The sequence below is a fragment of the Kryptolebias marmoratus genome, linkage group LG2 (assembly GCF_001649575.2).
Source record: "Kryptolebias marmoratus isolate JLee-2015 linkage group LG2, ASM164957v2, whole genome shotgun sequence".
In the NCBI taxonomy this organism is placed as follows: Eukaryota; Metazoa; Chordata; class Actinopteri; order Cyprinodontiformes; family Rivulidae; genus Kryptolebias; species Kryptolebias marmoratus.
This window is the reverse complement of record NC_051431.1, coordinates 17,374,625-17,401,841: the sequence shown is the minus strand read 5'-3', so window position 1 is coordinate 17,401,841 and position 27,217 is coordinate 17,374,625. Positions and strand designations below refer to the sequence as shown.

Genomic DNA, 27,217 nt, shown 5'->3' with positions numbered 1-27,217 from the left:
TTTTTTGTAAAGAGCCAAAGCAGAGCCGCTGGATCCGTCCAAACTCACCCCTGTGGGCTGAGGTCCAGCGAGTCGTCCATAGTGTGCTGGAAGCTGGGCGAGCCCAGGTCAGGAGTTGCATTATTAGCAGAAGTTGTGGATGCGTTGCTGATGGTTGTAGTACAGAGACTGGTAGTACCACTGGAGCAGGCCTTTGGGGGACTAGTGACGAGAAAGCTCTCAGATTCAGCGAGGTTCTTCACCTGGTGCATTACACCTGGAAGAGAAATTAAAAAGATGTAGCCTTAAAAGAGCAAAACACACAAAACGACAGGAGAGTAACACCGGCACAGAAGTTCAGCTTGCATTTCTGGAACATATCTGGAAACATTCAGAATAAAAACATTTAAAAAAAAAACTGTACTCCAAATTGCAGACTATGTGATGTAATGTACAAGTTTCCAGGACACGATCCAGTACCTTCTCTTCTGAAATAAACACTGAAGACATCGGGCAGTTTCTGCATGAGAATTTCAGCCATCTGCAGAGAACCCACAACAATCTTCAGGTCCTGGCTGGACAGCATGGAGGCAATGTGACTGTAGAAGAGGACAAACAAAGAGTTAGTCTCATCAGTAGTTTTTTTTTTTACCTTTAAAACACCACAGGTGTTTTAAAAGCACCATCAACCTCTTAATTCAATCTTGTGACTCAAGTTGAAGTGGTGAAGGTAGCTACAGCACTCTAACCTGGACACAGCATGGTTCCTCAGCACATCCTTCAGCAGCTCTGCATCGGCAAAGTAAATGATCCTGAGGATGGCTCTAAGGCACTTGTGTCGGACAGCAGGGCCAGCTGATGAGCTGTACACCTCATACAAGACCCCAAACAGTGTTTTAATAAAGCACTTGGCCAGCTCAGGGTCCTCCTTCATCAACTGGGCTCGTGCATCTTCTCGACGGACCTCTTGATGACTCCCTAAAAGGATACACAAAACAGGATGGACTTTAAAGCGCATGTAACATCATGTGTTGGTGCCTAACAACCGACAAATCTTGATAATAATAATATAAATGAATAATAATTGACTCTTACACTGTTTTCAAAGCAGGTAAGTAGTCTTGAACACAATTTCTTTTTTGACTCACCAAGAGCCTTCAGAGGTCAGGCCTATATTAAACAGAATCTGCATTCCCATACATAAAAAGTGATGACAGCACAGGAGTACACTCCAGCTGCACTCTCGCACTCTAGCAACAAGCACCATAGCTCAGGTCTATGTAGTTGTACTTGAGTTTTGTGGAAATCAGATTGATTTGAAGACACACAAAAGTCTGTTCTATCCAAACCCCACCAGAGGACTCAGTGACCAGGATGAGTTGCTGCTTCAGGCCCGAGTAGGGCGGAGCAGAGAGCCGTCAAACACAATCGAGAGGACAGAAAAATAAAAACTCTCACAGCCATGAGGAGGACATTAGGGATCACGCTGTTTGTTGTGCTGAGGGTCCTGAGAATAGCCACAGACTTCTACACAAGGACTGCACTGAGACAAAAAGGTACGATTTCCATTTCTTGACTGCTCCTCGGTTTGCAACCACAGCTCTAACCATCGTTTAGAGCCTGGTCAGAACAAGGGGCCAGCAGGAGCTCTCGTGAAGGAGCGTCTAGCCGCAGAGCAGCTTTGTCGGCTTCACCCACGATTAGAGCAAAGCAGTCGGGTAAAGACTTTACTATCACCAAGCCAGTTACCTTCCAAACACAACACCAGAGGGTGGACCAGCTACAGAGCGAGTGTCAGCGTGCAGAACGGGACAGGGGAGGAGGAAGTGTCAGCAGCAGTCTGGAGATAAAGTCTGAAGCACCCATGTAGAATTTGGGGGGCCCCACCAGGCTTACATCACTCTTGAGTAACTTTTACCTTTGTTCTCTGCTGGCTGGTTTTATTTTATATCTTCAGACATATTTCTCAATCTCAGACATGGAAGGTAATATTACTATCTATGACTGCTACACAGTTAAAAATTAGAAATGTTTACAAATATGTTATTTGCCTTTTCATCGTAAGAAACACTAAAGCTGGTAGATTTCAGCAATAGAGGCTGTGGGAACATACATCAGGTACACATTCACACAACTTCCAAATGATTTTATGATCTTTGTTTCTGATCATAAACTTCCAAAAAGACAATTCAACAAACCCATAATACTTTGAACCCTTCTGCTTCATTACAAGTAACAGCTGCTATAGAGAACTTTAGGTTAGACAATTCCTGTTTACTGACTTGAATCATTACACGACTATTTGATTATACTCATTGATTATAGCGATACACTCAGCATGGTTTCTCACTACATCTACTAAAACTAACATTCAAGATGGAAGATACTGAGATCTCAACATTTAGATTTCTAGTGACCTTAATGTGCTGAACTTGATAAAAGAATGAACCCACCAAGTGCTTCTGATTTCTTCTAAGATAAAACATCTTGTTTGTCTTCACACAAACCTATTTATTACCTGTATTAGGGTTGGCAAGAGGGTTGGGCTTCCTCTGGATTCCACGTGCTGTTCCCGTATCTTCATTTATCTGCTGCATAGAGTTGAAGTCAATGGTGTAGACACGGCCCAGAGTTGACAAACTGATCTCATCTTCTCCGTTCTGATGGGCCGTCTGCAGGACAAGGCAGTCCCCAAACACACAGTTAGCATCTCCTACAGGTAAGCCCCGTAATACAAGGACAAGCTTTTTTTTATTTATGCAAAAGAACAGGTTAAACGCATAGATTCATCCAGAAAATAATGACAATTTTCATCACACAGTTACTCATCGCAAATATAAGATGACATGGCGATGATGGCTTTAAGAAATGTATTTAAACTGATTCAATTTAGGCAAAGAATTGTTTTGTAATAGCCATGTTTTAAATAAAAATATATACTATAAACATTTTAACATATAGTTTTATAAAATGAACACAGTGAACATCAATACAAAAATAAATACTCCTTCAGATTGATTCAGCAGAGCTGAAAATTGTTTAAACTTGCTAAAGTTCAAGTTCCCTTCAGTGGTCCTGACTGAGGTGTCAGTAGCTTCTCGGTGCTAAATTAGAAAGTAAACAAAAGGCAAGAATATAGCAGAATATAATGAGAAGCATCAAAGAAAATATTAATGTATTCAAGAATTACAAACATCGAGAATGTTTTTTTAATTTATTTTTCTATTAAACTGCAATAATCCAAGATAAATAATCCAAACTATCAGATGCAGCCTTCTTCAGAAGTTGCTAATCTTCCAGAGTTACAGTAATCTGGAAGTATTAGGCATATAAACCAAGAGGCTGACAATTAGCTTCAAGACAGAGGTGTTTGCAGCAAAATAATTTATATCTTCAAGCTAAAGTGAAGTTCATGGCTAATAACATGCATTAAAAAAGTATTTAAAAGACAATTGGACAGAAAAGTGAGGTACCTGGCCTTAATAAAGAGTTATTTTTAGAGGTGTAAGACTAGATTTAAAATTCAGGAACACTGTGCTTTGCTATAAATCAAGGTCCTTCCAGCATCACACAACAAACGTGTTTTATTCTGAGGGGACCTGGTAGATCGATCACAGCAGATGAAGGAGAAATGCTACCTTAGACCTCTTCAGCATAAACAGCATCAGCTAAACAGCTGAAACTTGAACAAAGTTGGGTGTTAAAACAGTACAATGACAGCTAAAAACATCCACACTGGTAGTTGAATATTTGAGATTCATTTTCAGGTTTGTAGATAAAAAAAACTTGAGATCAACCCCACTCAACGTAGAACGGACAGACATTAATCGAAGTCTGTGCCAATAAAATTAACTGTACTATTCTGATTTTACCAAGAAAAAAAAAGGTTGTACTTAAATTTTGCTAGACGCATGCTGATGCAACGTGAAATATCCACTTCAATTGCACTTTAATCAAGGATAATTTACATTTGACTTTGTTTTCTGTAGCAGTGTCAGCAAAAGAGGGAGAAATAAAACTCGATCAAACATTTTGGTTGTTTTTTTTTTCTACTTAAAATGTGGTATATTATTTTTCTCCCTCCTGAAAAAGACCAAGTCAAAAAAACACATTTTGTGGTGACTTGTCTGTAATAAGCCTGTATAAAATGTTAAACTATATCAGAAAATCTATCATGCCCAACAAACAATCAATGTTGATATTTCAGATCTACGTGAACCCAGCACCCCAGTGCATTACGTTAAAGAGCATTTGTAGGCGTGAAATACACAACCTGCAGCTGGCATTGCATTTCTCACCTCAATAATGCGGCTGTCGATGCGATTGTAAGGATGCCAGAGGCCCCGGTCATCCCTCCACTGCCAGATTGCCCCCTCTGTTGTCTGGGCGCTGCCTTTCTTCAGCATTACATCGACTGCAAAGATGCCCTCTCTGGGAAGGCAGGGCATCAGCTCGCTGTAAGGGGGGAAAACAAAAAGAGGTTTTAGAAAGCTACGAAATATTCCTTAATGTGCTTTAAGTGAACATACTAGAAACAGAATAATGTTTGTTTTATTTGTTTAGTCCAATGATTCAACTTAAAAGGGACTTTATTACAGGAACTTATAAGTGAATGATTATTCTCAGACTTTAAATCTCCTTAACTGTTTAGTGTTTTTGTCCACTGTGATGTAAACAAACAAACAAAAATAATACATTACCAAATGAGCGAGGTCAGTTCATAGAGCTCCTGAGGGCTTCTGGGAACTAACTCGATCTGCTCCTGGCAGCTGCCGTTTGACGCACCACACAAGAGGAAACGCAGAGTTTCTGCTATGTCTGTTGAAAGAGAGACAAAGATATTCTTGTTTGAAGCTGCCCTTCTACACGACAAACATGAATCAGACTTTTATAAAAGTTTGGTAATGAATAAATACAAGGTTAAGCGAAGAAGTTATCAATAACATAGGAGTTAATGGAGAAGTGAGATCTGGACGCTCAAGTTGAAACTGTTACAAGGCTGTGAAATGTTGGCACGTTTTCACGAGAACGTACACAACCGATGAAATTAATCGAGAAAGAACACCAAGCTCTGCTTAAAAGGAACTGTTCTCCAGTAACAACTGAATATGTCAAAGTGCAGTAATTATAGTGTGCTACTGCATTTTTCACAACTTCAATCCAGGACACTGTGCTGGTTTAAAATCTGAGGCAGGGAACAAGATCTATTTTCTTCGTTAGTTGGGTCAAAAAAAAAAAACAACAACAACAAAAAAAAAAAAAGGCTGAGGTGTGAGCTACTCACTCTGTTTCATAAGCTGAACAGCCAGACTCGGGCAGTTGGAGCACATCAGGGACAGCATGCGGACAACCATGATGAACATCCCCGAGCTAAGAACAGGGGGGGTGACGACCAGCAGCTGCTGAATGTTGGTCAGCAGGTCCCGTGATGCCACCTGCTGCAGCAGGTTCTGCCCAATCAAACACAGTCACACACAATTGATGAACAACCAGACTGAAAATCGAGGTAATAAATCGGTGCCAGTAAACCACAAACCACCGACACACAAAAGCAGATAAACGTCACATGAAACCGCCGAGGCACCCACCTCTTCGTGTTGAAAGTTGTCTACCAGTCTGGCGAAACAGAGGCAAGTGCTTTCAACTGACTTTTTATCCTGAAGAAGCACCAGAGGGACAGAGTTATCATACAAATAAAAAATATAAGCGCAAACTATTTTTATGTAATACAACAAAACCACATTTTTGTATGTTTTTGCTGCTATGCAAATGTGGAAAAAGAAAGGGATCCAGAACAGAAGTGAAGAGACGGCAACGTTTGTGACCCATGCTGGAAAAATGAGTCACCATGAGGATGTTTTCCGTCTCAAACGTTTAAAGAAGACAGTTTGTTGAAACTTGGTGATTTGTCACCAGGCCTGGCAACAAGCTAGCTTTCTTTAAGAGAGTGATGGTTTAAAAACTTGATATTTATTGGTTTAGAATCACGTCATCGGGAAATCCAGTCATGTATTCAAAAAAGGGGGAATCCCCGTGCTTTACAGCAACCCCAAACAAGACTGTTTTTGAAGAGAAAACTGGTCAATTCCAAAGGAAATTAAAAGAAGGAATTGCTCTAAAGACAGTCCTGTTAGAAAACTTTAAGCTAAAGTAGATTATACGCTATTTTAGTTACCGGGATCACTAGATGGTGTCTTTTATGGACACATTTTTAATGTAAATAAATCTCATTACAGCAAAAATGATTGTTTTTAATGATTTTTTTGCACTGCAGCCTCTGCTCATTCCAGCTCATTTTATCAGCATGCGCCACATTTATTAACCATGATTATTTTACACTGGAACTGTCTGATGATACAGTTTTAGTCTTAATGAGATGACCAGTCATATCGAATTGATTCTACTAAAGCATATAAATGTGCACATTTTCACCTCGTATATTGCATATACCTGAACCCGAATGTGTACAACAAACTGAAATCACCAAGATGAATGCTTGAAAGTTGTCAGATGTCTGGATTTAACATTGATCCCACTGTTCTTAAAAACAGTATCTTACTAAGTCATGGTGTCTCTTCTACCCAAGTGAGTTTAAGGGGCTGCCAATTATGCCAACAATTATTGCCAATAATGTACCATTTTGACTTTTTACTCTAAAGCAAATTGATTAACCACCAATGCCCAACTATCTTCGTCTCAGACTGAGCATACATACCTGGTGTGTGAGCCTCTGAGTCAACAATGAGAGAGAATCGTCAACAAAGTGGAACTCGTCCGGAGTGATGCTCTGGCAGCAGTTCGCTGCAATGGCCAAGGCGTTTCTCTGAGCATTAATACTGAAGAACTCCAGGTAGAGGAGGCAGTCAGCAAGCCCACCCTGCCAGGGACAACATAAGATGAGGAGTGGTGGGTTAGAAGAGCGGGGGATAGTAAAAATAATAATCATAATAAAAAAGACATTACTTACAGCCTGTAAAATTGCTTTGCTGTGTCGTCTTGACAACATTTCCAAGGCGGTCAGGGCCTGTTCTGCTACGTCAATAAACTGAATCACCTGAAGCTACAGTCAAAAAGCAAAACCATTAGTGGTCAAAAAGTGCAATTAAAATCAAGTGATTATGGCCATTTTTATGTTTTTTACCTTCTCCAGGAAGACGGGAATAGCATCAACCACCACAGCTGAAGATCGAGGGAGGGCCTCCATCATGTAGGTGAGGGCTCGTGAGGCGTGGTTCATCTGTGTGCATGAAAGAAGTCACTATAAACAGTTGGGTTTTAAAAGAAACACAGCAATAAATTTCATTTTACTTACAATTTCAAAGTTAGGCTCCATTTGTAACAGTGTAATCTGTAAAAAGAAGTCAACATTTTATAAAATGTTAGGAAAGGTTATGTTACACAAAATCACGTTATTCCAAGAAGTTTGATGCATTGGCGCAAAATCCAGATAGCGGTCATTGCCATGTACGCACTTTGGAAGCATTACTGACCAAACTAAATGAGACTTACCAGAGCGGGCACAACACTCCTGACAGGAAATCCACCAAGTGTTTCCTCGTTGCCCATCACCAGCAGCTGACACATCTCTATGGCAGCTTGGAGCTGTTGAGACTCATCACCTGTAGCCTGAAGACCCTGCAGCAGCTGCTGAGCCTTGGAGCCTGGAAACAAGGGCGGGACTTATTCAGTGAGTTACATAAAACCTACGTATCATATCGAACCTATAAGAAGACTGTACTCACTCGCTCCGCTGCCAATTGTCCTGTGAAACAGTTGTGACATACGGGGTCCCAGGGGCCCAAAAAGATGTGGAGGCAGACCTCTGGCCTCCAGTAAAGCTTTAGGGAACAGAAACACCAAGCTTTAGAGGGTGAACGTGTTCAACTGTCTGAAATACCAAATTTCACTTGCTATTACATTAAAACAAATAACACACCTTGAAGCCTTCCCATTTCAGAATCATCAGACTCACTCTCTCCAGAGGTGGTCATGCCGACTGCTCCAGCAACTGAGCTTGAAGCTGGACAAGAAATGGTTAAAAAAAAAGCACAACAGGTTTAAAGGTTAGAGGAAAAACCTCCGACAATGTGATAGCCTTTGATAAACAACTAGCTGACCACTATACCTTGTATTCAAATTTTTTTAATGTGTTTTTATCTGTGGGTTGAATTGTGACAACATATCATGGTCCATTTACCTGAAGCTCCTTGGGATGCCTCATCAGTGCGAGCAGTAGATGAGTTAGCCCCATCCTGGTTGTTGTCGGAGTCAGCCATTTTCTCCTGTCGGCGAGCGTCGGCTGCCCCGCGCTTGCCCAGGCCTGAGCCCCGCCGACTGTTACACGAGTACAAACAGAAGGAAAATATGAGCGACAGTAACATAAACACAAAGTGCAGCACATTGTTTCTCATCAATAAATCTACACACAAAGTAGTTGGTTCCTGCAGAATTTTTAAAAACAGACTAGCAGACTTCGTCAACTGTTTTTGTCATGTTTGTACGACCTGTCAACTTGAAAGAAAGGCTCAGAGTCCCGCTTCGACAGAAATCACACTAACTATGTTTGATAGTCTCCTCATTGTTTTGTTTTTTGTCAGAAAATCAAGCTGTTTCTCCTGAACCATTTCTAGGAAGCTATTATAACCTGGTGAGCCTCAATTTAACAAGGGAAAACTAAATGCAAGTGTAAACATTTCACATTTCCAAATTTCATCATTCTAAAAAGCATCAACATTTTACAAAATTACTTACCTTAGTTACATAAATCTATTTATTTTGAAACTTTATAATTGTTTGAAATGTCTTGGATTCTCTAGCAGGTATGGTATAAAAAGCATGTTACAAAAAAAGGACTCGAAGCACAAGAAGTGAATGAACAAAGTTTCTTATTCAAATGTAAATAAATAATTCTTAATTCTCAGAGATTCAAAATCCATAAACAACATAAGAACTGTATACAGTATTTCTGACAACAGATCTTTGTCCCAAACCCCGACCTCCTGAGGCCTCTGTCAGTCTGCCCCGGGGCAGATGTTGCTACAGTATAGCTCACCACCATCAGTGTGTGAATGAATGGGTGACTAACTGAATGTAGTGTGAAGCACTTTGGTGTCCTTGGACTAGATAAAGCGCTTTACAAATGCAAGCCATTTACCATTTACTCAGGAACTGCGATGAATTTTTGTTCTCGTTCCTCCACTCAAACACTCACTAAGAGCTTTCTATTCTCTCAGATAATACCAATATTAGTGCTGAAAGTGCAGTAGGGTACTCTTAGGCATATTTCCACATATTTTAAAATGATTAGTCAACCAGCAATTAATTAGTCTACCTTTAGTTGATAAGCGCCATTCAAAACACTAGTATGCTTTTGACATCACTGCTGAGAAGTAGTTTTTATCATTACAATAAAAAACAATCTTTTTTTACTCTTACATATGAATATTGGACTACACTGAACAACACCTTGTAACCTTCAGAATTCTTCCATGTTTACTTGCAGTAATTTGCCGTAAAGCTCTTAGGTACTAGTTTAAAGACAAATATGACACCTAGGACAGGTTTGAGGGATGTACAACAAAAGAAAGATGGAGTCAAAAGGCTAACCTAAAAATCAGTTTCACCTATCCCACAGGCGGCTTTCTTTTAATTTGGCTACATTACCATGCACCTTATGTAACACACCAATCCTGTTCCAGGGGTGGGGTGAGTTCAGATTGAAAACTTGCCAATGAGCAACCCTGTTACGGTATTGTCAACAAACAAGGGGGTCAGGGAGCCAGGTTCCAGTTTCAATATACCATGATTTGAGAAGGTTATGGTTTCAAAACCACAAAACTTCTCTTGTCGTTTCCTGCGATTTCAACTCTTTAGGCATTCTCAATGTTTTTTCCTTCATGTTAGATGACAAAAAAAAAAAAATCAGCGTATTGTCTGCAGCTGCACGCATTTCACAAAGTGCACGTAGTTGGTTGCGTTGATGTTATTCTCAGGCAAACGTAATCGTTGAGTCATCAAAGCTTTTGGGACAACGTTCTAAATACACACATTTAGCTAATTTCTTGCTGTAATTTTTACCTTGTGCTGGCACAAGAGCCCGTGGTCTTCTGGCGTGTGCTCCGCCGAAAACTGGGGAGCTCTGCTGGAGGAGACTCGCTGCGCTTCTTTGTGGATTTCCTCAAACCTAAAAACAGCACAAGGAGGACAATATGAAACACGTTTCTGGGCTATCACAACCATAAAATGTCCACACTTAAGTTTAATTGACCATTTTACATGAATTTACAGCACAACAAAGCACTTGATAAGTTTTTGGTTGTGCTGAAACATTGACACATGTGACATTTCTGCTTATAGTTACAAAAATCTCTTGGTCAATAAAGTTATTCCAAAAGTGACTGATGCTGAGGATTACTTTATACTACTTTTTAAATGCAGCAAAAGACAGGCTCTGCCCTCTCAGAGACATGTACCACCAGCCAAATGGGTTATTAATAGCAACACGACCACGGCCCTATGACAGGACAACCTTCATGCTAGATCAGTGACTCATAATTCAGTAGTACAAAAATAAGTGCTAAAAAACTTCAAAACCAAACAAAATAATCATTAAAGAGCCATTTCTGTACATTTGGCCTTTTAGTAACCCTATTTCCTGCGGAGTTTTAAACTAGAAGATATTAACACATTTCAGAAAGATTTTTCCAAAGACCTTAAACTAAGTATCTCTGTGAAAGAAATCTTAATATTGTGCAGTCTGCAGTTAAATTAAAAGTTTCACAAGATAAAGACATTTATGCTTTGAATAACAGCTACCTAAAAATCACCTTATATAAGCTTACTCACCATAAAAAGATTAGAGTGACAAAATCTAAAACAAACAGGGGTTTTATGATGAAGATATTCCAAGAATGATGAAGGCCTTTTGTTGTAAGAGAAGCAGTCTGCGAGTCCTTTCCTACCCTTAAACAAACCTCCAGTCAGCTGGTGGGGCAACATGTGAAAGCCAACTTAGGAGGGGTCTCTTCATTTGGGCCAGAGCCCATGACACAGAGCCCACTTGGGTTACCATCCTTTCACCCACCTAGAACAGCCAAACCTCACACTGACCTGAGAATCTATATATCATTTATAATATATATATATATATATATATAAGGATATATATATATATATATATATATATATATATATATATATATATATATATATATATATATATATATATATATATATATATATATAAAGAACAGGGACTGCCATTACTTCACATGCAGAAGGAATTCTAGGTCAATTCTAAGAACTGGCCGTGCTGGATGACTAACATTTCAACTATTACAATTTTAATTGACCCAAAGTGGAGAGACTGGTTTTATGCCACTGGGTGTTGCTTCTGATTTTTAATCAAATGGCTACAAGTGAAGTGAAGGTTTTTGTTATTGTTTTCTTCACAGCTTTTGTAGACGCCATGAGAAAAGACAGCATTCTAAAAAGACATGCAAATGTGTTCCCAACACATATTCCCTGATCCATCTGACACTTTTGTCTAGTAGTGGTAGTTGACAAAAGTAAAAAAAAAGAAAAAAAAGGGTGCGTTGGTCACTGCGATAGGAGGCCTCGGACATAAATGTCAAATACACGCATTAATTTGGAATTAGATGTTGCTAGACTCAGCTGACAATACCAGAGAAAAAAAATGTTTCTGTGCAAATTCCTACTATAAATAAAAGAGAATATGTTGCAAACCCAATAACCTAACCAACACAATGATTACAATTCTCCTAATGACATCATAGAAACTAGAGATGGGGGGTTTCAACCTAAAGTACTCTTTAAATCCGTTGTTTGTTGAGTATCATTCAAATAATGATGATAGCATTCCTTGAAGGAATGCATACCACCTCCTGATTTGCATGCCAAAGTTTTAATCAAAGGTCCCGTGCAATCTGTTAAGGCCTGGAGTATGAGATGGAGATGACTCCCAGCTACCACCCCACCAAATATTATTTCAATATATGCAAAATAGACGGAGTTATTGCCATTTTTGTGTTTGCTCAGGTTGATTATCTGTGGCTGCCATCTTGAATCAAGTTGACTCCAAAATTTAATCAGTTGTAGATGTATGTCAAATGATTACTTTGAGAGTTTCATTAAAACCCAACTACTGGTTCAAGACATTTTACTAAAAAATATATATTATAGTATAAAGCAGGGATAGGCAACCCTGGTCCTGTCCGTTTTCCTTGTTTCCCTGCTCCAACACACCTGATTCAGTGGTTAAATTACCTCTTCTTGTTCTGCAAAAGGCTGTTAAATCACACAGTTTTAAATCAGGTGTGTTGGAGCAGAGAAACAAGTAAAACATGCAGGACGGTGGCTCTCCAGGACCAGGGTTGCTACCCCTGGTATAAAGTATATTTCTATATTAATAATCTAAACAAAGCAAACTAGGAATGGACAGAGATCTTTAAATGTTCAAGAAGCTGTTAAAATGTAAAAATTTGAAGAATGAATGCGCGTGTGGTTTGGATAAGCATGTAGTGACCGTATTTGTAACACCTTTTCTAACCACACTACGATGGCAGAAACAGATGTGTGGTGACTATTTATTCAGTCGCTGTGGTAAACACAGCACCCCTGACTCAAAAAGCCCTCTGGTGATTGACAAACAACTTGGTGCATTACTGCCACCTTGTGCTAGAGTTCACAGCGTGTTGTCAAAATGACAGCCACATGAATTCATATTCAAACATTGCTGCCTTTCTTTAGAAGAAACTAGATGGATCTCCTATTGCACTACAACTAGAATTTAATTGAACAGTCAAACAGTACAAATAACATAACATAAAAACCCTCCTGTCTACGATATCGCAGAAATAGTCACAGAGTAATTGTCAGCATTTGTGTATTTACCCATTCTCTACTTTCAAGCCTGTAGTACTTCATTCTGAAATCTGACCCAGTTCACAAAAGGATGTACCACAACGCAGGATTAATGTCCGACGCAAAGCGACTTCAGGTTCGACTCGGGGGCTTCTCGTTCTAAAACGCACGGGTTTATCAGCATAGTAATTTAACAATGCTGAGCAGGTTGAGTTGGGACATAAGAGACGTAAAGGAACCACCTCCTCACCAATCAACTACTTAAGACTTTGAGAAACATCTTCTTAGGGGACATCTCATGAGACATCCGCTTGTGACCTTCTTGTTGAGTTTAAAAGAATCAGAATCAGAAAAAGGATTTATGTTAAAAAGAAATTGGCTATGAGAAAATACTAGTTATGTGTGATCTCAATCTATTTAATTGCAGAAGATTATTGCTAAATACAGGGGGTTAAAGAGAAAAGAATTTATAATCTGTGAGATTAGAACTGCGTTGGTAATAAATTTCATGTTTTCTGAATGTCAAACCAGAGATAATGAAAGAAAGGAAAAAAATACTAAAGTTGTTAATGTTAATTCCTTCTTTATGTATAAATTTATAATTCTGATGCAGTTTAAGAATAAAAGAATCATTTGTTAACTTGTTAACTCTTGGGATGAGTTTCGGCTGTGTTGACAATAATCTGTAAACCGGGATTTCTGTTTTTGTCCTTTTCTTCCTCTCCAGATGAGTTTCAGATTTGTTGCACTGCCTGGTTTAAATGTAATTGTATGTTTTTTTGTACTCAGTTCTGTTTTCTATGATTGAGAGTTACATTAAAAGAAAATGCTAACATAGACTAAGGCAGAAGATGAACAGGCATATTTGTTACTGTGACCTGTAAAGGTTTAGGAACCAAGATTGTTTTTTTGTTTTATTTTTATGTGAAATAAATTATCACTCACACAGTAAAGACTGAGTAAACAGCAGGGTGTACTAGACTCCCCACACGGCATCAAACAGCGTCAGCACGTTCATACTAAAGTCAATCCTATAAAAGATTTTAAAAACTGAATTTTATTCCAGTGGACAAATAAAAACACTTGACACTGAATGACAAAATAACCTTTAAACTTCACAGCAAGCCCACTCTGTGGATGGACTCATTTTTTTTTTAAATCTTTGTTTCTTATTTATTGCAAAGCTGGGACTGCATATGAAAGAGTAATACTGCTCACAGGCAACACTTTAATCTAAATTATCAGACCTAATTATGCTTTAACTACATTGCAGTATATTGAAAAGCCTTACTCGTTCAAACATGGAGTCATTCTTTTTTGGACAGCTTTATATTCTGTTTCCTAATTATGAAAAGTCATCTATTGGCAAACAAAAGTTATATTTGAAGAAATTTAGAGTCTGAAACCTTGAAAAGTTGTGCTCAGTGGAAATACGATCTCCTTTGTCAAGATTAGCTTAGCTAGATAATTAGGACATACTCTGGACAGCTTCATAAAACTGTAAGATTTGCATTAACTATATATCAACAGCTAATGTCTGCAAGAACTGCATTTAGACTGGGGCTGTAGTATATATAGAAAGTTGATCGATATCATAATTTCTGTGTCCACAACATCAATATCACAAAAACTGCAGACACAATCGTCACACGGAGCGTGTTCTAAACATGGTAAGAACATGTGGGTTTATTGCCACTGATATAGTCGTCACAATATTCTACAATAATGCTGCATTTCCTAATACTGTGCAGCCTCAATTTATATATACAGTCATTATGCAAGTTAAACTCATGTTTAGACAACCTTGTTGTGAAATTCCAGTGTTGTCTTTGTCTGTTTATACTTGTAATAAATCTGAGAGCTTATTGGTTTGGTGTATTCAAAATGTACATTTGCTTAAATCTTAAATCTCATCTGAAGACACTTCAGAGTGAAGTCTGAAGCTCTGCGCTACTGAACATAAATCCTGCAACACTATTTCCAGAGAAACAAAAGTTTCTGGAAGGAACAAGGGGTTTTGTTTTGTTGTTGTAATACAGAAGGCATACATTCAGGTAAAACAGAAGAAAAACACTCACTTGCTAGTTTAGCTTGTAGTCCGGATGGCCCAGGTTTGGAGGTCTCGGTTTTGGAGGATCCAGGTAAGGAAAGTTTCGGTTTTGGCAAATTGACTTTGGGGTTGAAGCGTGTTGCCCACTCAAACTTCGAAGAGCTGGCAGTTTTGGCCTGCTCCTTGTCACGCGTACTTCGGCGCGGGGAGGGGCTAGAAGCGGAGCGAGAGCGGCGTGCCTTGGTCTGATCTTTTCCCTGTTTGACGCGGGCGCCCTGTGTGGCAGCGCTGTTGGAGCCTGTGGTGGTGGAGGAAGAAGAAGAGGAGGAGGCGGAGGAGGAGGAGTCTGTCACGTTGCTACACCCAGCTTTGGCTGAGGCGGCCGATTTAGACGCCAGCTTGGTGGCTTTTGCAGTTCTGCCCTCGGTACAATTGGGGAGGGACCCAGCGGTGCTACTTAGACCGGGGAGAGTGTCCGATTTCTTCCGTTTCTGGAGTGGAGAGGCCCCAGCGGCCACGCTCTTTTTGCTCTGACTTCGACCTGACGATGCAGACGATTCTGGTGCAACTGGTCTTTTCTTGGTCTTGGCGGGGCCTTTCTTGGCCTCTGAGGAGTTATTTCTGGGTGCGGGGAGGGATGATTTGGACTTCTTGGCAGGGGTCGGTCCAAGGACACTGATTTCGTCGGGGGTTTCACCTCGTTTAAGTCCTCGGGTGCCCTCGCTCTTTGACTGGTGGCCTGGTCGCTCTTGTTCAGATGTTCCTGCAGCCTCTTGGTCGTCTTGCAGCACAAACGAAGCCACGGACAGAGTAAGACCACTTCTGTTAGGAAGCAAAAGAAACCAGGAAATATGATTTTAGGAAAATTTGACTAGAAAAGTTCAGATAACAATGCTAGATTGCCTGTATTTATTGAATTGTATGACAAAACCCAAAAGCATAACAAGACATGACAGAAATAAACGCAGTTTAACCCTAAACACACACATTAAGCACCAAGAAGAAAATATGGGTACCTTCTTGAGCTGTGCCCTCTGGACTGGCCAGTGGCTGAGCTGGCTGTGGCTTTGGGAGCCTTAGAATTAGGTCTTCTACTTTCAGGTGGGGAATTTGCTTTACGTTTTACCTGCTCTGACTGCAACCTGTAAGGTTGGACATTAAAGAGCAAGGAACAGTGTGGGTTTCTGTCATTAAGTCACAAAGGATTGACTTATTTCCCAAATCATCCTGCTTTACTGCAAAAGTTTTTTTTTTGTTAAACCATTAACATCTCTTAGATTGCACTGCTAAAACAGAGTTAACGTCTAAATGGGAACAGAGTCTGTTTTATGTCTAAACAGAGGACACCATTAAAGTTATTTAACATTCTGTCAAATTTCCTACAGTGGCCACGCAGGTAAAAGCTCAATTTAAACATCGTTGGTCCCTTGGTCGCTCCTTATAAGAAAAGCAAACAATGTTTCAATGCATTTGTTTGAAAAAGCACAAGGTGAACGCGCAGGCGGACTCACCTTCCAGCTGCAGTGTGGTCTTGTGGCTGGGCCGCAGCAGTGTTCCTCTGTGAACGGCGCAGTGACCCCCCTGGATTGGAATTAGGCCGGTTGGACATTGGCACCTCTCTCCTGAAGGGACATACCCTTTCTAGACACTACCATTCACTAAAATCAAAGAAACAAGCCACACAACAGCATTGAACAAATGTGATCACGTTGAACTCTGTATCTGTTTTACAAAAACAAAATGAAACTATTTTGCAGCAAAAAAAAAAAGGTAATCCCCACTTGAACACCCCCCACAAAGTTTTGCTCATCATGATGCATACAATCTTTAATCAGAAAATAGACAAAAACCCTAACAGATCCTATTAAAGATACTGGGACTTCTTTGACCTAAAAACACAGGCCTCGTGACAGCAGCCACAAAACCTACAGCTAATACAATCAAAACTTGTGGGCAAACACTTCAAATGATTTTACTAACAAAAGACTAATCTAGATAGCTCTGATCAAAGAGTTCTAATAAATGAGACGAGATGCAATGGTTCCTGCTCGTTTTCAGAGCTGACACTTTAGTTAAATGCGTTTCTACACAAGCTTACAGTAAACCTCAAAATTATCTTTAAACTTGAACTTAGGTCAGAAATAATTTGGTAAATATCCTTTATTATCAACTGAGCAAGTAGGTCAAAATTTGGTACGGAAGATGTTTTCCTTTAACTGAAGCCCCCTGCTTGACAGAATTTTATTCACAGGTTTCTAATCTTTTCACCCTGAAAGAACAAAATGTAAAAGATTTATTTATATCACACTGTTCACAGATGTAGTAATTATAATGAAGAGCTTCACAAAGGAGCAAAAGTGGTATATATAATTATCAAATTATATATACACACACGAACACAAAAGATATGTATCATAAAATATAGAACAACTTAAAATTGATAAAGCTCTGTGTCTAATTAAAAGCCTGCTTATAAAATAATGTCTTCAGATGTTTTTTAAATGCATCAATTGAATGTAGGCTTCGTAAAAATAGGGGTAGCGCGTTTGAAATGACCGATCCCATCGAGATTTGAGATGGGTGCGGGGTACCGTCAACACCCGACCCGATGACCTGCGAGATGGCGCGCAGAGCTGAATAAGGTCAGGAGAGAGGAAGAAGAAGGAGCTTGACCACGTAAACCTCAAATTTCTAAAATAAACTGGGAGGCAGGTAAGGAAAGCTAAAACAGGTGTGACGCGTGCTGTCCAGTCAGGTGTGTTGACAGACTTTCAGCCATATCTTCTGATCGTAAAAAAAAAGTCACCTAATATTAAAAACGACAGCTTCAAAATCTAGCGAGAGCCAAAAATCAAGGTCATGAGCTAGTCTTAATTAAAATAAAGCGTGAGGCAATAAACCATTTACTGAAACCCCAAGAAACAGTCATGTGTGAAAATCATCCTTACAAGTCAATGATAATTGTTTAAATGACTATACCATTTCATGACAAGTAAAAAAACTGACCAAAACAGCTTGTTGCTCACGATCCACTGACTAATACAGTACAAATGTTAAAGAAAATGTCATTTACATGTAAGATAAGTTGAATTCATATGTTACTCCCAAGGGCATTAGGAACTAATGAGGATAGACTGATTGTATGAACACGTCTAGTTGAAAGATTTTATTTATTTATTTGTAAGAGAGGTACAAAAAGGTAACAGAACCACCACCTGACATTTCAGTCACCCTTCGACCAGAAACATCCACTTACAAAAAAACAGGGAAAAAAAAAAAATATATCACACCTGAGCTGTGATATCATGGGTATTGATCACAAAAATACGCCACACTTCCCAGTGTTACAGGGCCACGTTAGGCCTGCTCTGACACCGCATCCTGGTCTTTTGTTATTCGACCCTTGCTGACAACCAACTCCACCACTCCGTGCAATCTGGCGGAATAAAGACGTCGAGCGGCCGGCAGCTTGGGACGCCAACCCGTCTGAGTCACTTTTTACGACTCAACGAAAACACGAACGGGAGGGGGTCCGCTTTTGCACCCAGGGTTTCCAGAGGCCTGTGTTTCTGACGTAGTTGTGTCTACCATCGCCGACCATCGTTAGCATGTTCGGCCGCTCATGTCCCCTGCCAGTCTACCACCCCCCCTTCCCCTGTCTTCTTGACAGCAGCTCACGAAAAGCTCCGACATACGTCCCGAGAAAAAAAGAACATAGCAACTTCGAGAACATCATGACGGGAAAATCCAGCGAATAGGCAAACTCACAGTCGGCTAATTTTAGCATTGGCTGTATTGAACTGCGTAGTTGTGGTACCGGTGTGCATCGGTGCACTTATCTAACTGCTAGGTTAGGACAATTACCTTGTTCGTGGTGCAAATCAGGGGTATGTTCTCCCTACATGGCGAAGACTGTGTCCCGAGAGAGGAAACGAGCAGTTTTAGTCGAGATTAGCAGAACGCCGAAAATGGTAGCATCGGCTGAACGGTCTTCCGAAAGCGATTTGAGGCAATAAAGCTACCGGGGCTACAAGTAAAAACCAACGCGAGCTCAGTCGGTATGCTGGCTGTGATGACACAAGTATGGCTGACAAGTTCTGAGCACACAAAACCCCATCTTTGCGATGCTCTGTGGGGAGATCACGAACCCCGAGCCTACGCGACTGTCAAGCCCATAATGCGGATACGTTAACACTTTCTTAGCAACCCTGCCGTCAACCTAAATGTGTACGGAACAACGTTAGCAAAATATGAGGACGGCGAGGCCTAAGGCTCTCTGTCACTGCACCAGGGTCCGTCTGGGAGTTTTTTTTAGCTAGTGTTAGCCTGAAAGAAAAGGGGCTAACAAGTGAACAAATAAGTCAAGAAAGCGCATAAGTCCCGTGAAGCGTTAACTAAATAAAACCAGCCATCTTATTTCAACTGACAAGCATCGAGGCCAGTTAATGATTAGCAGGCTAATGCTAGCTTAGCCGAGCATAACGAATGCCTCTTCAATGACGGTTCGCTCGCGAGCGAAAAATAATAAAAGAAAATAATAATAAGCAGAGCTATTAAATACTTGGTGCTTCATTATGGAGGTGTTCGTTCGTTTTAAAATGTAAAAAAAAAAGCTACCAACCTTGTCAAAACAGAATCGCTACCGCAGGGCAGTCACGTAGGTTTAGCGACGTCAAGTCAAACAAGAGCAGCTAACCTTGGTGGGCTAATCAATTTGTTGTCACTGGCTTGCGCTTTGCCAGCTCGACAGGATGGTAATGAGATTCACAAATAAGAGCTCCGCCGTGACATACAAATCACTGTTGTTTTTGTTGCAACCATGTCAAGCTATCAATATTATCAAGTCATCCGACTAGCTGCTAGCACGTTCACGTTAAGTAGAAAAAAAACAAAAAAAAAAGACATGGCCTCTGATGCATTTTTGACACAAAAAAACAGGAAAGCAACAACGGGGTTCGGGATATTTTTACAACGCCGATTCATAATTCTACCTGTGTAAATCGACACTAAATGGTTTTAAAAGTTCTAAAGAGTGTTGCTGGAGATGTCAGTGAAAAAGGTGAACGTTTGGTATGATGTTGTTACCTATTTGTTCCAGTGTTGTAGTTGTAACAGACTGTGCACCAGCTCCTCTTTTCTCCCTGTCCCTGTTAGCTTCACATCAGCTGAGTGGCCTACAACTGCAATATACATCCGCGTTATTCTTCCGCTCGGGGACTAGTTACTTCTCATTTTTTTCCCCCGACCCGTTTTAATTCGAAGAAGCTGCTTTGCGCAATAAGAGTGCTTCCCAACCCCCGTTCGTACGAAATTTGTGTTTCGTTCGCCTGTGTTCAGACAGTCACCGCAAGACGGGTTACATCAGCTTGTCACAAATATTAAGGTATCAATCCGCTGGGTCGTGACCCGCCACCCTTCCCCCCTAAATACGCAAACGTGAAGTAGTTATTTCGTTAAATTGAAATAATAGCTTGCCTTACCATTTTGTTTCCCCCACCCCTCGCGGTCTTATCTGAAATTAATACGACGCTCTCCGAGCAGTTTCCTTCACCGCTGAATAAATGCCGGATTAGTTGCTGTTCAGTTGTCATGGTTACAGTTCTGCGTCCAAAATGGCGTCCTTGCTCGGGGGAGCAAGTCAGTGGTTAGGGTCCAGCACCGACAAAAGATTATTATTTTCTCCTTTTCCCCCCAACTTCTGATTACTATAATTGAGGTTGATTATTGAGCATTTATTTAAGTGTATGCTCAGACAGATCATTTGTTATATGTCCTATTCACCTACGGTTTAGGAATCACTGAATCAAATGGTTTTCTGTGATGTTAGTCAGATGTAAGTTGTCTCTTTAACAAACAATAATTGTTTCTGTTTTGTTTAACTTAAGGTAATATGGACAACATAAAAGATTTCCTTACGGTTCTTAAATGCAAAAGTTCTACATCAAACAGCAAAACACATCTCATCAGTCTTTCCTACATGACAGCATATTTCAGCGTTAGAGTTACAACCAATACCAGTTTAGCTTTAATTATACAATAATCATTTGATGGATCCATTTAATTATAGCTCGATGAAAAAAAGAATACATCGGCAGCAATAAAGTGGAACATCAACAGAATAAAATACAGTACGTCTTGAGCCACTCCTAATTTTTCATTTGTTTTTAGAGCAACCAAATAAGTTTCAAAGTACTTTTGTGATTTATTTTTTTTGTTTGTTAGGTCATTTAAAATCAAATTTGAGGCACAAGCAGCTTCTTAAAAAAACAACTTGTTCATAATTCTTTTATTTGGTGTACAAAGGATTGCTAGTGACAGCACAAGTTCAAAAGAACCATTTTGCTTTCAAGCTGAAGAAACGGGTTGAGGTCAAAAGAAATGAAAGATCTGGCATCCTCTGAAGGAATGCATGTCGCCCGCCGCCTTTCGTGCCAGTTTTAATCTCAAAATATATTGTATATGGGGACAGAGTTATAGTCATTCTGGTCCAGCCTTGTAAATGACGTTATGTAGAATCTCATATCATGAGATCTGTTAGTGCCCAGAGTACGAATGGAGGCCATCTTGGATACAAATAACCCCAAATGTTAATGAGTTGGAGATGTAAACTCTGTAAATACTTTCTGAGAGTTTCACTAAATTCTATCCAGTGGTTCTTGAGATATTTTGCCAACAAACAGACGGATAGTGTTGATTTTAAAGATGTTGCACAACGTGTGGTGCTCACAGTGTGCGCTGAGGACGACTTCCGGCTACCCATCCATCCATCCATTTTCTTTACTCGCTTCTCCATTCCAGGTCGCGGGGGACTTCCGGCTACTACTACACCAAATTTTAGCTCAATATCTGTAAAACTGACAGTAATTTTTCTGAGAGTTAATGCCAGTTATCTATGGTGGTCATCTTGAATTGGGTTCAGTCCAAAAGTTAATCACTTGTGGATGTAGACGCACATCCAATGATTACTTAAAATCCGTCCAGTGGTTTCTAACCTCAATAATTCATGGCAAGTGCTCAAACAGCCATCAGTCAGCGTTCAGCATACAAGCTGGGCATGGCTCTCAGCTACCACCACACTAAATTCAGCCCAATATTTGTAAAACTGACCGAACTGTCGCCATATCTGTGTTGCTGAGCTGTGGTATCCACCTTGAATGTGGTCAACTCCAAAGGCGGGTGAGTTGGGAGTTTTTCATTCAGGGATTACTTCCCGAGCGTTTCAGTAAAATCCACCCAGTGAGAGATGTCTTGCAAACGCGACAGCCAAACAAACATACATATGTACCTGGAAGCCTAAATATTAATGCTTCCATTAAACTGTTTATTGGAGTCTGATGGAAGGATCACAGTCTGTCGCCTGTAAACTTATCTGGAGCGCTTACCTGATGACATGCCGCTCAAAACTCCTCTCCTTCCTCGTTGCTGAACGATGCAGCACAGGTTTCACACGGCGTCAGGAGGGTGAGCACATCTTAGAAGGACACATTTATCAGAGGAAAACACAATCATGAGTTACACGCACTTTTCCCACTGTTTTCTATTTCAGCCTCGTGTACGTTTGTTCGTGCAAATGCGCACTGATAATCACACATCTGAACTGTGCGTGCCTGGCTCGTGCTCTGACTGGACTGCATCAGCTCTGCAGCGTTTAGGAAGCGCACCGTGAGGAGCCGCTGGGCTGATCTACCAGAGACATGGAAGGCAAAGCCAGCGCTGTGGGCTGGAGGGGTATATTTTTTTAGCTTCTTCCACAGAATTGGCAATAAAGAGGAGTAAGATATGAAAGAACGAAACAGTTTTGTTGTTCCAAAATCACTATACTAGTGATATACAACAGTCAGTTTAGTATTTGTGTGTTTTTAGTGACAAATGTTTGGATGAGCAACAAAAATGTGTAAAAATCTCCTTGAAGGCAGATGAAGGTTTTTATGTTGCACTTCAGGTAAAAAAGGAGTCATAAGTATTCAGGTTCAGGTTGTGTGTGTTTTAGAGAAGACCCTGTGCGATGCTGAAGACTAGTTGGATTAGCGTACTACATTACATTATAAACCAGTGGTTCCAAAAGTTGGGGTCGGGACCCCAATGTGGGTCACGAAACACCAATTCTGCGGTCTTGAGAAGGTCTACAGGATTCACAAATATAAAGAAATCAAAACAAGTAGTCAGAAATTAATAAAAGACTCGATGAGGCTCAGTGTTTGTTTACTTCAGCCAGCAGTAGTCATGGTCATAAATCTCTGCAACTTTTTTATTTTTTTGTTGTTCAAAAGATGAGAAGTTTGGGAACCACCGTTTAAAACAAGTCTCAGTTTCTTTTTATGTATTTTGCTCCCAAGGAGCTAGACTTTCTTGCAGTCTCTCAAAGTGGTCTTGATCAGTAGTTTTCCAGACTTTATGAAGGTTTTTCAAAGCTTTAGTTTACACTTCAGCTGCTTTGTCACTCATTTTCAGTCTGCTCCTGGCACCCCACCAAAGCTTAAAAATTAGGAAGGTATATATATATATATATATATATATATATATATATATATATATATATATATATATATATATCAGGTTCTGACACAGGACCTGAGAGATGACTTTATGACTTTCTGCCAAGTTTTCAGCTAATAGCTCTTTGAAACTCCCCTTGTTGGTGCAAAAATAAAATTTCATGTGTTTAACTGTTTATACTTCGGTATTTTTCATGGGTTCAGCTAAAGTGATGACTGTAAATTTTGTCTTTGTGACAGGCTGCTGGTATAAAAGCACCTGAAGAGTCTGTGTGAAACAGGTTCTTTCTAAAGTTGGTTATCATGTGTGGACACAACACTGGTTTATTCTTTCAGTTTGAGAACTGTTTCATGCCTGAATGATACAAAGATCAGTCTTAAAGGGCTTAACAACAACAACAACAACAACAAAAAAGAACTGGACTGAAAACAAGCGTAAAGGCAGTTAAAGTTAGAAAGAAAAACTTTAAATGACTTTCAAAAAGTCTCAAAAACTATCGATAAAGATCACTTTAATGCATTACAAGAAAATCTAGCTGCTTGAAAAACACAAAAACAAAGGGATGACGCAAGACTTTTGCACAGTGCTATGCATAATATGGTATTTAGTGTCTGATAGTTTTTCTCAAACTATAAAAAAACAGAATCTAAAAAGCGACTTACACTTAATGACTGGAGTGCTGACATTACTGCTGACATCATATCACATAAGTGAATTTCAGCTGTCGTACTTCCTGTTCCCATCTGTCCGTGATCTGTTGTTGCGCCCTCTACCGAAGGCCCTCGGCCGTCAGCGCTGCCTCTGCCTGTAGCCTTCCGGTCTCTCTAATGCGTTCAGTGAGGCGGCCAGCAGAGGGAGCAACATGGCAATGAAAAAGGGCATGATGGGAGGAGAAGGATCAAGTAAATAAACCCTTAGGTAGCGTGTGCAAAACAAGTGCCATAGTTCTGGATACCATTTCCAGGCCTAAACACAACCACATAGTTATTCTGGATTGAAACCTTGAGCACACGTGGATGTGCCTCCCCTGACAGGCCTACCGCCTCTGACACTCGTAGAAGCAAGCTACTGTAGCGTAAAGCGAAAGGTATGCACTTTATTTTTCTGTTTACAGGAATCAATGTGCAGCAGGGGTGGGTGGGGGGGAAATCTGATTACAAAACAGCTATACTGGAGCCTTGTTTTTTGTTCTTTCTTGCCACATAAGATTGAGAAATAAAAGTCCTGTTAGGTGCCAAGAGAGGACAAGAACATCCCATGTTGACATGCAAGTGTCTCTTTCTAAATGATCCTCTGAATAAAAGCTATTCTTCTGCTCAGCTGGTCGTTGGGGTGTTATGACATGACTGCATACAGGCCTGACTCGTATGGCCTATTATTAGCTTCTCACAGTGCCTTCTCAGCTGAGGGGGGGGGGGAGAGAGAGAAAAAAAATCATTACGTAACAATAAAGGATCTGTCTCCCAGACTCACTTCCTGAATACCAAAGCTGCAACTAGGCCTCATCCTGAGACGGAGCGCAAGCCTTTTCCACTTGTTTGTTAGAGCAGCGTGTAGAGCCTGACTTGTTGTTTTTCTGCTTATCCCTTCTACTTTACACATTCACCACACCACCCCTCCTTTTACAGCAACTCATTGTAGGTTGGTGATGCAGCGGGAGTGACGCAGCAGTGGCAGCGGGCTCCCCCCCCAAGAAGGCAACTTTGCACAGCAGGAGCCGGGAATCTCGGCCCGAGCCATAGACCACATAGAGCAGCGGCGACGGAAGATGTAAAAGGCGTTGGTGAGCAGGCTAAAAGGAAGAACGAGGGCTGGATGGTCGCTCTCCTTTTCCTTCGCCTAAACAAACACCAGAGAGACCTCCACCGCGGCACGGACGGGCCTAGCGAGACCTTCTGCGCTGAAACGGTCTGATAACCGACTCCAGGTATGAGAGCTTATTACAGGAACAAGATAGGTTCTCCCAAAAATAACTGCATTTGTTTGCTCGGAGTGCTTTAAGGCCTACTCAGCCTTGTACTGCAGTCTTTACCTCCCAGCCGATGAGTGTCCCTACAGGCCGCAGCTGAAATCACTGAGCAACAGAGGCACAGAGGCCTGTATATTTTTTCCTGTAGTTTACAGCCCGTCCAGGCTGTGACGTCAAGCCTAGATGAGATGGATGCATAATACCCAACATCATCTAATACAGAGATTAGTTTGGTTTTAATACTAGCTTAGATTGCGTACGAATTCATTGAACGAACAGTGTTTAAGTGATGAGTAACCGCTTCCAAATATCGTCTACTTCAAAGCAATACAGGCGACTTGTGGGACATATCAAGACCGGATGCGACAACGATTAAAATGAACGGCAGCGTGCGATATTTTGGAGTTTAAGAATCAATTATTCAGTTGATAGGTAAAAAAGTTTGAACGCTTCCCTTTCCTTGTGTCAGAAAAAAATCATGAGAAAATGTCAGAGGAACACTTTAAATGATCCACACACTAAAAACTGTATATATGTAAAAATGTGTAAAGAAAAATTTAATTTGACTGCCAACAAAACACCATAAATGCAAAAATTGAAGGTGTTTTTTAAAGATTTTCATAGAATTTAGGTTTTACGGCATCTGTTATTTGGAAGTTTTGGTTTTGGCAGAAGTTGCAGCTCTTTTTGCCACTTGGTAAATGTCAGCTGAATTAGGTGAACCCTCAAGGGACAGTCAAGCTCCAAAAGCCTCCTTTTTCAGCTTGACAGCTTCCCTCATCGCCAGTGTCCTATGGTTACCACCTCAACAAGCACCAATGACTTTCTGGCCAGACATACTGGAAGCTGAATCTACGTGGCCCATTTGGACTCTATGTTCCAACTCTCCCTCAGGTCGTGTAAGAGCGAGTTGAAGATCTCACCAACAGGAGCCTTCATCAGATGTTCCCAGTTCACCCTCGTTATTTCACCAGGTCTGACAAGCAGTCTTCCCCACTACTAGAGCCAATTCACTATCAGTCAGGTAACAGTTCTGCCCCTCTCTTTACACGAGTACCCAAGACATAAGTCTGGTGGTATAACTGGAAAAAAATCATCAACCTTTGCCCCAAGGTGGCCTGGTATCAAGTATTCTTATGGACCACCCTATGCATAATAATGTGGTATTTGAAATGGACAGCCCATGCCAAGCATAGATGTCCAGTAGAAAACGCAGCTTGGATTCAGATGAAGGAGGCTGTTCCTCCCAGTCACACCCCTTTAGGTGACTGTCATTGCCCAAATGGGCACTGAAGATCCTCAGGACAACAATGGAATCTCCCTTTTCAGGGCTCCCTCCAGAGACTCCACAAATATCAGATAATCTGAGCTGCTGTTTGGTGCACAAACAGAAACAACAGCTCAAAGCTGCAGAGAGGTAACTCTCTCGTTCATTGGGGAGACCTCCCAACCCAAAGGTCCTCAGCCAGGGGCTTGTGAATGTCCACAGAACTGGAAAATGCCTCTTCCACCTGGGCAACTCTGGAGTGGGAAAGAGTCCAGCCCTTCTCTGAGAGTTGGGTTCCAAAGCTAAAAATGGAGGTGAGCCTAACTGAATCTAGTTCGCATTGCTCAACCTCAAATACCAGCTCTGGTTCCATTCCTGCCACCAAAGTGACGTTCCACATCCCAAGAACCAGTTTGCGATGCCAGAAATCAGTACGCCCAGGCCACTGGCCCAGCTTGGTACCCAGCAGGTGGCGTCCCCACATGGAGGTGGTGACTTGTGGCTTTTGTGAGCCGAGTCCAGCCAAGCCCCAGGATCTAAGGCTGAGTCACCATCAAACTCCCCCCCCCCCCCC

At 40.8% G+C, this 27,217-nt stretch overlaps 2 protein-coding genes across 8 annotated transcripts in view; one reads left to right on the top strand and one right to left on the bottom strand.

Moving 5' to 3' along the window:
- Positions 1 to 22,382, bottom strand: part of trip12 (thyroid hormone receptor interactor 12) — a 31,044-nt gene extending 8,662 nt beyond the window's left edge. Inside the window, exons 1-21 of one of the 7 annotated variants that reach the window (XM_017423971.3) lie at positions 22,294 to 22,382; positions 16,423 to 16,569; positions 15,928 to 16,053; positions 14,940 to 15,733; positions 10,057 to 10,162; positions 8,177 to 8,313; positions 7,916 to 7,999; positions 7,722 to 7,817; positions 7,489 to 7,640; positions 7,292 to 7,327; positions 7,121 to 7,216; positions 6,947 to 7,039; positions 6,695 to 6,856; positions 5,568 to 5,636; positions 5,264 to 5,429; positions 4,680 to 4,797; positions 4,278 to 4,434; positions 2,498 to 2,651; positions 729 to 957; positions 460 to 578; positions 49 to 256 (exon numbers count right to left, since the gene is read on the bottom strand). In XM_017423971.3, coding sequence (XP_017279460.1) covers positions 49 to 256; positions 460 to 578; positions 729 to 957; positions 2,498 to 2,651; positions 4,278 to 4,434; positions 4,680 to 4,797; positions 5,264 to 5,429; positions 5,568 to 5,636; positions 6,695 to 6,856; positions 6,947 to 7,039; positions 7,121 to 7,216; positions 7,292 to 7,327; positions 7,489 to 7,640; positions 7,722 to 7,817; positions 7,916 to 7,999; positions 8,177 to 8,313; positions 10,057 to 10,162; positions 14,940 to 15,733; positions 15,928 to 16,053; positions 16,423 to 16,520 — 3,200 coding nt within the window. In that variant the 5' untranslated portion in view covers positions 16,521 to 16,569; positions 22,294 to 22,382. Of the gene's footprint in view, positions 1 to 48; positions 257 to 459; positions 579 to 728; positions 958 to 2,497; positions 2,652 to 4,277; positions 4,435 to 4,679; positions 4,798 to 5,263; positions 5,430 to 5,567; positions 5,637 to 6,694; positions 6,857 to 6,946; positions 7,040 to 7,120; positions 7,217 to 7,291; positions 7,328 to 7,488; positions 7,641 to 7,721; positions 7,818 to 7,915; positions 8,000 to 8,176; positions 8,314 to 10,056; positions 10,163 to 14,939; positions 15,734 to 15,927; positions 16,054 to 16,422; positions 16,570 to 18,775; positions 19,032 to 19,532; positions 19,685 to 19,996; positions 20,142 to 20,391; positions 20,412 to 22,293 lie in introns of those variants that run through there. The other 6 variants (XM_017423969.3, XM_017423967.3, XM_017423968.3 and 3 more) reach the window with 6 other exon arrangements.
- A 1,952-nt stretch (positions 22,383 to 24,334) lies between these two features.
- Positions 24,335 to 27,217, top strand: part of zbtb38 (zinc finger and BTB domain containing 38) — a 14,141-nt gene continuing 11,258 nt past the window's right edge. Inside the window, exons 1-2 of the mRNA XM_017423973.3 lie at positions 24,335 to 24,494; positions 25,036 to 25,334. The gene's annotated coding sequence lies outside the window, so the exon portion shown is untranslated. The remainder of the gene's footprint in view (positions 24,495 to 25,035; positions 25,335 to 27,217) is intronic.